Source organism: Sorghum bicolor, chromosome 3 (genome assembly GCF_000003195.3).
Source record: "Sorghum bicolor cultivar BTx623 chromosome 3, Sorghum_bicolor_NCBIv3, whole genome shotgun sequence".
NCBI lineage: Eukaryota > Viridiplantae > Streptophyta > Magnoliopsida > Poales > Poaceae > Sorghum > Sorghum bicolor.
Genome location: NC_012872.2, coordinates 70,538,268 through 70,552,336, shown reverse-complemented (window position 1 = coordinate 70,552,336; position 14,069 = coordinate 70,538,268). Strand labels below are relative to the sequence as shown.

At 46.0% G+C, this 14,069-nt stretch overlaps 2 protein-coding genes across 2 annotated transcripts; both read right to left on the bottom strand.

Annotated features, from left to right (window-relative positions):
* LOC8078699 (cysteine proteinase EP-B 2) lies at positions 3,505 to 4,661 on the bottom strand. Its single transcript, XM_002456762.2, has one exon. It carries the CDS (start codon positions 4,659 to 4,661, stop codon positions 3,552 to 3,554), a length of 1,110 nt encoding a protein of 369 aa, XP_002456807.1. The 3' UTR covers positions 3,505 to 3,551.
* LOC8056139 (lysine-specific demethylase JMJ705) lies at positions 5,850 to 12,996 on the bottom strand. Its single transcript, XM_021455037.1, has 7 exons — positions 11,907 to 12,996; positions 11,736 to 11,814; positions 11,574 to 11,641; positions 10,373 to 10,523; positions 9,224 to 9,894; positions 8,157 to 8,834; positions 5,850 to 7,834 (listed from the first exon to the last, which is right to left on the bottom strand). Exons 1-7 carry the CDS (start codon positions 12,736 to 12,738, stop codon positions 6,276 to 6,278), a joined length of 4,038 nt encoding a protein of 1,345 aa, XP_021310712.1. The 5' UTR covers positions 12,739 to 12,996; the 3' UTR covers positions 5,850 to 6,275.

The following is a 14,069-nucleotide window of genomic DNA, read 5'->3' as shown; positions in this document are numbered from 1 at the left end:
GGAACAAAGGATTTTTTGAAGCAAAATCATAGAACTTTCGAAAAACAAGGAAATGAAGTTTCTCTTGGTTTCCTTTCCTTTTCCTTTCCTTTAGACTATCTCCAACAATTGTTACCAAAAATACAATACTCATTTGTCCTTTGGGTAGCGCTACAGGTAAAAGGTTCCATACCAACAAGACCTAAAAGACAACACTCTCTGTAACTGTAAATAGGTCTCAAGGAGAGAGGATACCCAAATTTGGGTTATGCCTCTCCTTATACCCAAAAATAGGTTTTCTGTATGGGTACTCTGTTGGAGGCTATAGGTATTGTGTTGGAGACCCATTTTGGGTTTGGGTTCCCAAATGGATCTCCTATTGGAGACAGCCTTACGAATGCCCGATGCAGAGCATGTCCAAGGATTTTGCATAATTAAAGTAGCATTTGTTGTTATTTGTAAATTCTCAAAACAAAATACAAAGTCTAAAAGTAAGTTATTTTTAAAGGTTTTACATAATTGAGTTGATAATTAGCCAAAGTAGATCCGGCCATGATTTTTTTTCTTCGCGCGTGCTCGCGATCGTCTTCCCGCGCGACTTTCCTTCGCGCGCGTAAAGTCGCCGCCCGTTCTCGCGTTTTGCCAAACTGTGCGCGGTTTGACATATATGCCAAGTTTGCTCTCTCATTTGCTAAGTTGCTCCAAATGCAAAACCATTGGATATCTCTTTTTGTCATTATTGACAAATTACAAAAATACAAAATCCGAAAATAAAACTCTTGGAGATACTCCTATTCCTATGTTCCAAACACCACCGACCTTCCCTGTGTTTTGTTACCCTCAGTTTTGTCAACTTATCTCCACCATATTCGTGTGTTTTTCCCATTCCTATGTCTCTATAAAAAACCATCAAAATGCACATGAAAAAAATCAATGAAAAATCAGCCACTTTTACGGCCAGTCGAACAGGACTTGAACCGGGCATTTCGGGCAATACCAAGATGGATTTGATAAACTTGCTAAACCCTGTGTTTGGATATGCTAAAAATTAACATACCAATTCTTAACAATTTCTAAGTTCTAACATACCATTAGCAAAATGCATGTTTGATCCAATAATATCTAGTCTCTGCTCACTTCCGTGGGGAGCCATAAATGTAAAATTATCTTTGTTTGCGGGGTAAATACTAAATAGTACAAATTTCGCTAAAATTTGATTGATTTAAGAATTACCGGTGGAAATTTTAGTAACCTGTTCTTTTTTTTTCTGGGCGTAGCAAGAAATGAGAATTTTCCTTTGCAAGGAGAGGCTTACCAAAATTTGGTTCATCAGTTGAAAAAAAAAAGTTCCGGTGCAAATTGTACACGCGACCATGTCGTATCTGAACGAAATCCAGCCCTGTCCATGAGGAGTGTCAGTTATAAACAAGCCTGATTTAACTTTCACTTTTTTGTGTGTGAAAAGATCAGCAGGAGAGGCCCCTACTTATATTTTTGGTATTTTATATAAATAGTACAAAAGTTACAAGGCAGTCAATGCCCAAAAGGAGAAAAGTTTCGACTCATTAAGGAAAATTGTCACACCATCTAAGAAGTACATCCCTGACTTTCTTTTTGGCCTTGATACAAACAAGACCAATCTCCACCTTGAAGGCAGATTTTCATTGATTGAGGTTATGAGTTTTGGCATAAAAAATCACTCCATTTCTATTGATTGATACAAACAAGCTCTCAGAAAACAGTGCTCCCAAAGGTGTTTCTTGCTTGATAGACCATATCAAGAGGATCAAGATTAGTATCCCAGAAAATATTGATTGATCTCCAGCAAGCAATGCTAAAAGGGCAGACGAAAAAAAGATGAAAACAGGTCTCCTCCGCGTTGGTGTTGCAAAGAACACAATTATAATCCTCTAGGTGTCTATTCTTTCTCCTCAATATACGTATTCCTGGTGTTAAGGCGATCCATTAGAAGTAGCCAAAAGAAAATTTTGTGTTTCCCTAAGTTGTGAGAGGACCACATCCATTTGAAAAGAGGTGAGGCTTGTTGTTGACCAATCAGGATTTTGTAGAGGAACTATAGCCTGAAGAGCTCCGGTTGTAGGTCCATTGATCTTCTGTGTCGAAATCCCAGCTGAAGTTTTGGAGGAGAGAATGCAAACTGTCTAACTGAAGTGAGGCTTGAGGAGAAAGAGGAAGGAAGAAAACAACAGCTGTGCCCTTTTCCAAAAAGAATCTAATAGAGCTATTTTTTTCAAACAATCTAATAGAGCTATTTGATTTTCTTGCAAATCTAAAAAGTTTCTGGTAAGGTGTCTTTCAGTATGCCATCAGTCAGGAGTCTTGCCAGAGAATAACTGAATTCGCTTTTGAAGAGGCACAAATTTTGTTAAGATTATGAATTCATCTGCTAGTTTGAGGAGATCTTTCCACCAAAAGGAACCGTTTAGACTTTTAGCATTTGGGGGGGGGGGGGGGGGGGCTATGTGATTACTCTTATAAAATTTGTTCCAAGTGAGACTCACCCAAGGGATGTTGGCGTGATTATAAAATTTGTCCAAATATTTCAGAAGCAGGGTTGAATTCTAGGCCCTAAGATCAATATTCCCAAAACCACCATCTTCTTTAGGTTTACAAGCTACATTCCAAGCTGCTAGACAGGAACCTGTCCCATTTATGTCACCCCCACTCCACAGACAATGTTTTTTTGTATTTATCAGTTCGTTCAATGAGAGGTGGGAGGATTTGAAGGCTGCACATATAAAAAGTTGGGAGGGCGAGAACGCAATTAACCAAAATTAGTCTACCTTGGTATGAAAGCATTTTACTAATACCACTGAGTCTTCTTTCTATTCTAGATTTCGCAAATTAAACATTTCTGCTTATACTACAGATTCAGTTGGTGGAACTGACAGGGAGATCCTCTGCGAACGTCACAACTCACACGCGGACACGGTCTCGCTAAGTTTTGTTTGTTCCGGTGTCTCTAATATACCGAGGTCTTGCAACTCGTCTACGCACGAGCTCACTAAGCTAGAAATGGTTTGGGACACGTCAATGTTATGGCTGGATGATCTTCCAGATATTGTAAAAATTATGGTAACTCGTGATTATGCCGAGTTCTCGTTAACGAATACAAAGTCCCTAGAGCCTCCGTGAGTTTCAAAAGGAAGATGAAGAACACAGACATATCCAAGCATGGCAACCATACAAAATGCAATGCAACAACTGCTAGCTTACGCATAGCTCCTTCAATATACCATAACCCGGTGCATATGCCACACCGTATTACATTACATTACAAGCACAAACTTTGATATCACACGCCTAATCTTACTTTGTCGCGCACACGCGCTGCTATACTTTATTCTAGTGTGTATATATCGTCTCTGATTGAGACCGGCCGGCACAATCAAACCATCATCAGTACAAACAACCCAATCGATAATAGTACAAGCAAACAGTAGTAGTAAGTCATCCTGGCAACGTATACTTACGTGCCAGTTGCTGCTGTGCGTGGTACGAGAAGAGAACGACGCCGAGATGGATCGGATCAGTCTGTCACTGCCACTGCCTCACTGGGAGGAGGTGTCCCTGGAGATGAGCGCGCGGCGGGGCTTGCGCGCCGGGTTGGGCGAGGTCTTGATGGGGAAGGACGCCTCCATGGCGATGCCGCAGAGGCCACCGTTGCCGGCGCCGCGCTGCATCCGGATGTAGCCGCCCTCTCCCCATGAGGGGCCCCACGAGTTCTTCACGATCCAGTAGGCCGTGCCGTCGTCGCTGACGCCGTAGCCGACCGCCGCGACGCCGTGGTCCAGGTCCGTGCCGCAGTCGCCCGTGAACACGCCCTCCGAGTAGAACTGGAACGCCTGGCCACCCGCGTCGATGGCCACGGACACCGGCTGGTTCGCCACGGCCTTGGCCAGCGCGTCCTCGCTGCCGGTCGGCACCATCTGGTGGCCGTCGATCGACACGATCTGCCCGCGCCGGGACCGCACGCTGTCGCAGGTGCCGTTGGAGGCGCGGTACGGGTACGCGGACTCGGTGGTGACGCCGCCGTAGGACTTGATGAACTCGAAGGCGTTCTCCATGAGCCCGCCCTGGCACCCGTTCTCGTCCGTGTCACAGTCGATCAGCTCCTGCTCCGACAGCGACACCAGGCTCCCCGTCCGGATCGCGTTGATGCCCTCCACGGACACCACCGTGGAGAAAGCCCAGCAGCTGCCGCAGTGGCCCTGGTCCTTGACGGCGGTCACCGCGCCTTCCTTCCGCCAGTCCACGGACGGCGGCAGGTCGGTGACGCCGTCGTACATGAACCCCGGCACGGCCGGCGCCGCGGGGGACTCCGCCCGGCGGAGGTCGTTGATGCGGGAGTCGGCGAACGTGGAGCGGAACTCCTCCCGGCCCATGTCGCCGAAGCGGTTCAGGCTGAGGCGGTAGGGTCGGTCGCCGCGCTTGTTGTGCGCGTGGATGAAGCGCACGTTCTCCTTGAAGGTCCCGAACCGGCGGCCCTTCTCGCCGTGGTGACGGTGCACATGGTGGTGCGTCTGCCACCGCTCGTACAGGTCCCACAGCGCCTCGTCCGACGCCAGGTCCCGCTCGTCGAACTCGATGGCGCGGCACAGCTCCACCGCCGACATGGCCACCAGGGCCACAAGGAGAAGCGTCTTAGCGAGCTGTGCCATCCTGCAACTGCTTGCAACCTCCTAGCACTAGGATCACTCGGCTGTTGGAGTGTGAGCTGATGAGTTGGGACGACAAGGGAGGAGCCGTATTTATAGAGCGGAGGCTGCGGAGCGGGCGAGAGGCTCCTTGCCGCCTTTGCCTTGCGGCGGGAACGATTTGATTTGAATTGATGGCGGGTAACAGAAAGCGTGGGGGAGATGGTGTCAGATTCAGCTCGGGAGTTGAGGCTGAGGAGGCCGGCCGATGGCTGCGGCTGTGCGGCAGCAAGTTGGCTGCCTCGGCTGGGCTCTTGGGCTGCCCCCTGCCCGTTGGGGGGCGTCGAAGATTCAGGCTAGATTCATCCGCGTCTGCTTCCATGGATCGTTCGCGTCCGGTGGCTTGGTGGTGGGGGTGGCCGACCGGGCCGGCCGTATTGATATGTGTGCAGCAGTTTTATGGATGCTACTCGGTAGCCATGGTGTGACGGCCGTCGAGGAGATCACTGATCACAGGCGGCGTTAATGGCGGTGGTCGCTGAGGCCGAGGAGCTACGAGTACTATGAATCTATGGGTGCAAGTCGGTTGCGATAAGGATTCTGGGCGTTGTGACTGCGGTACTGGGACAAGATTGCCTTCCCATGCTCTACAGATTCTTAGGACGTTTTCACGCCTTCTTAGGAGAACTGAATAGTGAATGCTAGTAGTACAAGTTACGTGCAGGTGTAGTAGATTGTACTAGTTTTAGCCAGGCGCCCAGCAATACACAGGACGCAACTCTCAAGAGTCTCGGTTGCTGGCCAGAAAAAAAAAATCACAGTAGCCGGAGGTGTGACGCCTTGTTCTGAAATCTGAACTGCTGACTGATGCATAACCCCAGCGCAGTGCTACCATGATTAAACGATTGGGAAGAAACCTTCGAGGTTAAGTCGTTGAGCTTGAACAGAAATAACGGAAAGGAAAAAACGATTTTGGCAGAAGTGCGTGTGCTGCTTCACCGGCCTCCGTACCAGTTTTCAGGGTTGGTCAGCAGATGTTCTCCTGTGGGATCTCCAGCATGACGCTGACGCACAACGGCACAAGGCGCGCAATTTTAGTTGCAACCAAGCCTTGATAGCAACAAAGCGAACGCAGCATGCCCAAGCTGGCAGGCGGCAGCTAACGGCAGAAAAAAGATCTACGGCAGCAAACGAACCCTTGCTATGTTCACGTGGCAACAGACAATCTTAGAATTATTAGCATACAAAAACTCTGGGATCAAACAGAGGAAACAGAAGCACCAAAGGTAAAACTCTAGGATCAAACAGAGGAAACAGAAGCACCAAAGGCAAAAGAGTAGACAGGTGCTTCTACCATAATTAGGACATCGTCCAGCAAAAGATCAACGAACGACAGGCAACTATATCCGCCTGTTTACCAGGTACAGGCAAGGCAAACTATATCAGAATTAGTTAATGTTTTAATGATGATAACCAAATTACTGACAGTGACCAACCTACTTGCAGGCTCATTAGAACCGTTTAACTAGCAACTAATGGAATTGTGAGCAGAGACCACGATGGGTTCTAGGAGCTAATGGAATGTACAAACTGTCATCTATTCCTTCCACGACTACTGTAAGTTACTGCTGCTTTACCTCACTTCTTTGCTTTCGCTTTCTTGGCTGGCATGCCTGCATGGCCTGTCCTGCGCTTGTGGCGGCTGAAATCAGAGACGAACCTGAATGTCTGCCCGCACTCTGGTTCAGGGCAAACATAGGGCCTGTCTCCCGTGTGAACCCTCATGTGCTCTGTCCTAGCCCACGGCCACTTGAACGCCATGCTGCAGCCCTTCCACGGGCATTTCAGTGGACGGTCATCGGTGTGAACCTTACGGTGCTGCAGCAGATACTTGTGCGAGAAGAACTTCCTGCAACAGCCCTTCTCTGGGCAGATATCATTCTTATGCAGAGACAGCGCCTCTTCTGTGCCAAAACTCATGGAACAACCTTCAACGTCGCACGCATACTCTTCCTTACTCTTTGGAGAACTTGGGGGAGCCCTTCCTCTGTATCTAGATTTCTCCATTTGCTGCTGCTTTTCTTCTATTTTAGCCCCCTTCTTACGTAAAGACAACCGTTGTTTAGTGATAGAACACCCCTCATACGACTGCTCTTCTTCATCCTTCTGAGAAGCTGGACTAGGAGCTTTTCGCTTTTCTACTCTAGTTTCCTTTGTTTTCTTCTTTGCATCTAGTTTAGTCTTTTGCCTTAGTGATTTTGCTGTTGAACGGCCAGCAGGATTATCTTTGTCGTCTTCAACCTTTGACTTTGGACGGTTGGTTGAGCCAATATCCTCTTCGTCCATCCTTGATTTCAACATGCTTTTCCTATTGGCAATCCTAGAGCTACTGCGGACTACCATCCCAGCTGGTGCGGGGTAGGAGGCTTCTGAAGGACCTTTTATTGCTTCCGAGACCTTTTCAGTATGTTTGAGCTTCTTGGTATTTGCTTTCTCCACATGTTCTTTCTCCTTCCTGCTTGTTTTTTCTAGAGCTGTTCTGCTCTGTGTGGAGGCTTCAGCAGTACCCTCTAAAGATTTGGAATTATCCTCTTCAGTAATTTTTGGCTTCTTGGCATTAGCTTTCTCCAATGATTCTTTCTCCCTCTTGCTTATTTTTCCTTCAATTGCTCTGCTGCTACTCTTTCTTGTGGAGGCTGCCTGTCTACTTGAATCTTCAACAGGTTCAGCATTTGATTTCTGATCAGAAGGAAAAGTTTCATCGGTTTCTTCTGGCTCATGAATTTTGATTCTGTCAGCCAGGTATGGGTGGACCTGGTTTGACATCCATACTTTCCCACACCACCTGCCAGCCAAGACTATTTTCTTCGCCCTGCCTTGCCTTCTGGAATAAGTCTTCAGCTTTACTGGTGAATCATTGGGAGAACCATAGCCAAATGCCTCATAGATAACTCGATTGTATGGCACTTGTTTGTTGTATAAAGGAGACTTAGCAAGATTAGCACTATAGTAAAGATTAATGCCCAGTTTTACAGCCCAATCACTATTTGTTGGTATTGCTTCCTCATCCTGCACAACTTCCTGTATCTTCTCCCTATCCTCGATAGTGGCCTCTTTGAAAAGAATATCCTTCCAATCATACACAAATTCCATTTCTTCAGCCAGCAATCTTGCTTCTACTTCTATTCTGGGATATTCTGTACAAATGATAACAAATATGTCATTTAAGGTTTTGAGAACCTAGGAAGCAGTGATTGTTATTTGGTTTTGTTATGATCTGGAGCAATGAAGGTCTGAACCTACTTATTCTCACTTCACCAAAGCTAATGGAAGTATAATGTGACCTCAAATCAGAAAGGATGATAATGTAGGACAATATGTACAATGGCACATGTGTTAATGTATTCAAAGTGTAATAATTTGGTCAATGATGAACTCATGCACTCTTGAAGACCATGAAGCACATGTGTTAATGTTGCATTAAAAAAGGGTAATGACTGAGCAAGCCTAGTGACTGACCTGGACGGCATAGAAGAAAAATATCAGCACCACCAATAGCTTGAAGTTGCTTCTCAACCTCAATAGCATGTTCAAGACAAAATACATGCATTCTTGATGAATCCTTATCAGGTTTCACAACTGATGTAACTAAGTTGTTCACCATAGTCATAGAGCCTCTGTTGTTGTCCATACAGATTGTAGCACTGTTATGGCTAACATGATATTCTGTGCTGCAAGGGCTCTCTGTTGAAGTCTTGTTTGAGCTTGATGGTTCACACTGAACCTTCTTATGCGTTTCTGAATATATATCTTTTGGTTGAAAACCTTCAGAAAGCACCATCTTAAGTAGATCCTTATTTCTAGTGCGAACACCTTTTGGTCCATTCAAGGTGTTTGAGTTACCAATACACTTTGAATTCTGGGAAGTTGGTCCTTGTTGGCTTTCTTTACTACTTGAGGACACCTTTGTTCCATCACAATCACCATTATTTGAGGTATTGGGTTGTGATTCAACTGTGTGATTTATTAATTCGTTGGAGACATTAGGAATCTGAATTTTTTTGTTCATAACATCTTCATCAGAATCTGATGGATCTCCATAAGCTGATGCCAAAAGATCAAGAGCAGAACACCCATTGAGAGGCACATCATCAGCATCAGAAATTATACTATTGCCATTCATTTCAGAATCTGATCCTGCATGTTGATTAAAATTACATACATTCATCAGATGGATTTATGCCATGAACCAAAAGACGCTAAGATTAAATTGCAATTTGAAATATGAAATAAACTATAAGTTCAACTACTACACTAGGAACACTGCACCTTCCACAGGCTCCTGCATTTCTTGCTGTGTTTGAATGTCTATGATGGCCAAATGCATGCAGACATACTAATATCACGGAAGAGGAACGGAACATAATATACACATCATAAACTATTCAATTCCATGATAAGAAAATGAAAGGAAATAACTCAGAACTAAAACATAAGAGGTTGAACTAAATGTCAGCCAGAATTCACCAACGGGAGAAGAATTAATACAGCATGTGTCCAGTGTCTATTGGAAGAGTATGACTTACGTAAAATTCCACCAGTTGTCCTCCCACCTTGTAACCCATCTATCATATGATGCTCTCCAGAACTAGCAAGTCGATCGTTGATCAAACTAGAATCAGCAGTCATTAACCATTTTGCTGCACACTCCCTTGGTTTGATCACTGCCACACATGAAAAACTCAAAATCCCGCAAGCGACACAGGATAATAAACCCTGGTCTAAAAGACCAGCAGCACTGTTCATACCCCCCTTGTTATTTTCTGTATTATGTGTGTATGATGAGGCAGACATGTTTGCACAGTCATATATGCACGTTGTAGGTGGGACTGTCTTTCCCGAGCAGACTGACAATGATATTTTGTTGGATGACGACAATTCCCAGTTCTTGTCAGCCTGATCCTTTGGTAAGCATCTTGAGTCTTTCGGAGCTTCTGTCTTACTGCACTGGTCATGCGATATCCTGGAATCAGTTGTTGACTGAAATTTTGAGAGCAAAGTTGATAGTGGAGAGCCATCACTGTAATTGACTGGAAGAATAATGCAAGAAGACCCATCACTCAGAAAATGACCAAGCAGTTTATTGTCTTCAATAACATTTTGCACAAATATCTTTTTGATCAATTGGTCCCCTTCACTTTTCTTCTTCTCCTTCAATCTACAGCTTCGTGGTTCCATAGTTCCATTTGATGGATCCCTAGAAATGTACAAGTTTAAACCAAATCAAATAAAAAGGGTCCAGATACACATGTAATGAGAGACTTCTTGCAGCATAGAAAGACCTAGAAAAGAATGCAACTGCAATAACAGATGCATGGTTACTGTAATATAAGAAAGCAGAAAATCTTATGCAATTTATTGCCTCATATTGCAGAAACTCAAATGGAGATATCAGACATGGACACCACTGAGAATAGAGCCTTGTGTAAGTAACTAATCAGATGGTAGTTCTTTATAGCACACCTATTACTGTTGTTGATAAAATGATGGAAGTTGAACCCATGAAAAGACAAGCACTACAGCCAAATTGGGCAGTGAAATCAGTTATTTCTTTTTTCTTTAAAGAAAAATCAGTTTTTCTTTCTTTTTGTTTCCCCTAACGGGATGCAGCAGGCCAAAAAATCTCATAAGAAAAAAAGATCTGCACTATGAAGCATGCAAAATGTGATGAATACCTCAAGCACAATGACAGTGCAAGTTCATAGAGCAACTGATAGTGCGAAACCATGGGAGGACGATTGATGGAAGCTCTCCGGACTGCTGCCTCTTTTGCAACTCTCAACCATTCAGGAGTGGCTATATTTGATGCTTCCCCACAATTGAACCCTGCCATATACAAAAAAAAACTTCCTCACAAGCTGATCAGGAGAACTAACCACAATAGACAGCAAAGCAGTGACCAAATAACAACCTAAGCATAATTTTCCAATAGCATGTGATAGAGAAGGAAATCCCAATGTGTCCATATGCACATGCACTGCTACATTTCGGCAAACATGTACCTTGCATTGCATACTACACACCAGTCTGGAAGTCTATATGGCATGGATTTACGAAGACTCAATGCAGAGTTGCATGATCAAACCTACTAGGTAAAAGGCGAAACTGCGGAACTTTACGAGAAAGGAAATAGTTCAGTTTCTGAAGAATAAATAGTTTCCTTTTATTGGCAAATGTTAAACCCAAGCGTAAATGTCTTACACTTGTCCGTTCTAAAACAAAAACAATCTGGAGATACTGTCGTTTTCTTTTTTTTTTCCGTTACACCTTGTATCTGTTACGCAACGCCAAATTTGAATTTTTAAGCCAAAAAAAGGAGTTTGGCGAAACTGAGGAACTTTACGAGAAAGGAAATGGTTCAGTTTCTGAAGAATAAATAGTTTCCTTTTATTGGCAAATGTTAAACCCAAGCGTAAATGTCCTACACTTGTCCGTTCTAAAACTCAAACAATCTGGAGATACTGTCGTTTTCTTTTCTTCCGTTACACCTTGTATCTGTTACGCAACCTATCTACCAAATTTGAATGTTTAAGCCAAAAAAAGGAGTTTTCTTTCCCGCCATACCATTCCCGTACTGTTTAAGGCATGTAGTTGAGGCTGTGCACAAATTTTGCCAAATTACCGTACTGTTTAAGGCATATCTAGTTGCACAAATCTACTGATAAAATGGGGTCACATTAAGACATTATTCGGGCAGGCATAGTTCACTTAATGAGTCAGGCATTATTCTACATTGCTCTCTGCAACATAAATAAATGACTTAATGAGTCAGAAAAAAGTATAATATAATGACTTGAGTCAGGCATTATTCTGCATTGCTCTCTGCAACATAAAAAGGGAAGATTTTCATGGAGGCTAACTTTTGAGACCACTCACCATGACTGAACCCGCTGTGATATGCTCTGGGAAAAGTAACCACGAATTCCCCTGCATTCTGAACTAATCTGTTCCGACATACAGAACCAACCGTTCATCAGCCACCAAAGGTATCAAAGGAAAAGGAAGTCATTTGGTGAAGGAAGGAAGCAGTAGAAACACCTGCAGCAGGGAATCCCTGAATCCACGAGCACTTGAGGGGACATCACCGTCGTCTTATCACCCAGCATTGCAAAGGTTTCTGCACCCCAGATCGCAATTCCGAAATGCACAATCAAGCGACAGTTACAAAAGCAGAGAACAGGGGAAACGATGCAATGCGGGGCGCCTCACCTAAGGAGTTCACCTCCCCGCCATACCCATGGACGCGCACCACCTCCTCGAAGGCGAGTGCAGCGTCGCGCGGCACCGCGTACCACGTCTTGGGAGCACCGTAATGCATGTAATTGAGGCTGTGCAGATCGTGGTCCTCGACGTGCCAGGCGAACCAACTGAACATCATGCCGACGTAGAGCATCGGCGACGTGACCCCGGGCACCTCCTCCCGCACGAAGCGCAGCAGAGAGGCGGGGCTCCTTGCCACGCCGCGCATGTTCCACGCCGTCTCGCCCACGTTCGCCGCGGGAAGCTGCGTCGGGCGTGCGGCGCAGGGGGCGAACCCGGAGCCAGGCATGTCGCTGGCGTACTCCACGACGACAGGGCGGTCGGCGGATGAGCGCCAGAAGAGCGCCTCGACGTCGAGCGGCGAGAGCTGCTTGGTGGCGGGGACGCTGAGGCGCGCGAGCAGCGCCTTCCGGGAAGCGCCGGCCTTGGCCTCGAACTTGGGGAGCGTGTAGCGGTGGGAGGAGAGCCAGACGGGTTTGAGCGCGGGGCGCGGGCGGCGCGGGCAGAGGCCCAGCTGCTGGTGCCGGGTGGGGAATGTCGGGGTGGGATCGTCCGGGTGGAGCGCGGCGAAGGAGCGGGAGAGGTTACCGAGCGTGGCCCGCTTGGGCGGCGGCGGGAGCGGTGGCACGATCTTGCAGATGCCGAAGGGCGCCGCGGCGGGCTCGATCTTGAGGAGGTAGGCGATGGGGTCGACGAACTCGGCCGCGGTGGGGCGGAACTCGGGCGCCAGAGGGAGGGACTTGAGCCACGGGGGCACCGGCTCCCCCTGCGAGGACGCCATGCCGGCGGGCGATCCTTGGCCGCGCGGGGATCGATCTCGCGGGCGGCGCTAATCGCACATTTGGTCGGAGCGGAGCAGAGCAGAGCGGAGGAGCAGAGGAGGGGCTTTGGTGTGGGGGGGGCTTTGGCCTTTGGGAATTGGGAGGGGAACGGGAGTCGGGAGTGGAGTAGGGAGCGTGTGTGCCCGCTTTACAGCAACCGCTGGGGAGCGCTGCTTCAGTTGCTGATGGCGCTCCTGGAAGGGAAACGGTGCCGGCCGCGCGGGCTGCGCTCTCGCTGGTACTACACGGCAGGCGGCGGCACAAGGCAGGCGGCAGCGCCGCAGCGGGACGGTTCCGGGTTTTCCGATTACAGACAGCGGTTTGGCATTTCTGCACTTTTTCTTTTTTTTTTTGGTGGTTTTTGGTGCGTGTATTCGACTTGGACCCCCGGCTTACGTGGCGTACGCTTGTGTATGTCAGTGCCTCAGTGGTAGCTAATGATTGATTCGTGTCCGTTTGGTTTGTCTTATTAAAGTTGATCGTATATCACATCAAATATTTAGACACATATACAAAATACTCCCTCCATATTCATAAAAGAAGTCGTTTAGTACAACGACACGGTCTCCAAAATCTAACTTTGATTTCTTGTTTTTATAAAAATATTTATCAAAAAATGGCATATGTATACTTCTATGAAAGTATTTTTCAAGACAAATCTATTCATATAGTTTTCATATTTTTAAATTCAACAACTTAAAAGTTATTCATGATTGATATTTTCAATGTTTGACCCAAACCTTGTCCAAACCGATTTTCTTTATGGATATGGAGGGAGTATTAAATATAGACTATTTACGAAACTTAAAACACAGCTAGAGAGTAATTTATGAGACAATTTTTAAGCCTAATTAGTCTATGATTAAACACTAATTGTTAAATAAAACGAAAATGCTACAGTACCCGTTAAACTTTAACAACCCAAAATAAACACCCTAATTAATCTATGACTGAAATAATTGTTAAATAAAACAAAAATATTATAATATTCACTAAACTTTAACCACCACAAACAAATACCCCTCGATTGTGTGATTAAACACTAAAATACTGTGAAGCATCTATTTTGGGTTTGAGTTACATTGTTGGAGACAGCCTAACGATTGATTGGATAGTGTGATCTGCGTCGCGCTTCTGGCTGCGTGGCGACCGCATGTCCAAGGTGCCGGCGGAGACGGCGTGATCGAAAAGTGGCTCCACCTCCAGGACGTTGATGTACCCACCCACGGCACCGTATTGCTCGAAGGAACCGGGTGCCAAGCACTGATTCTGTATTTCTGTACTCGTTCTA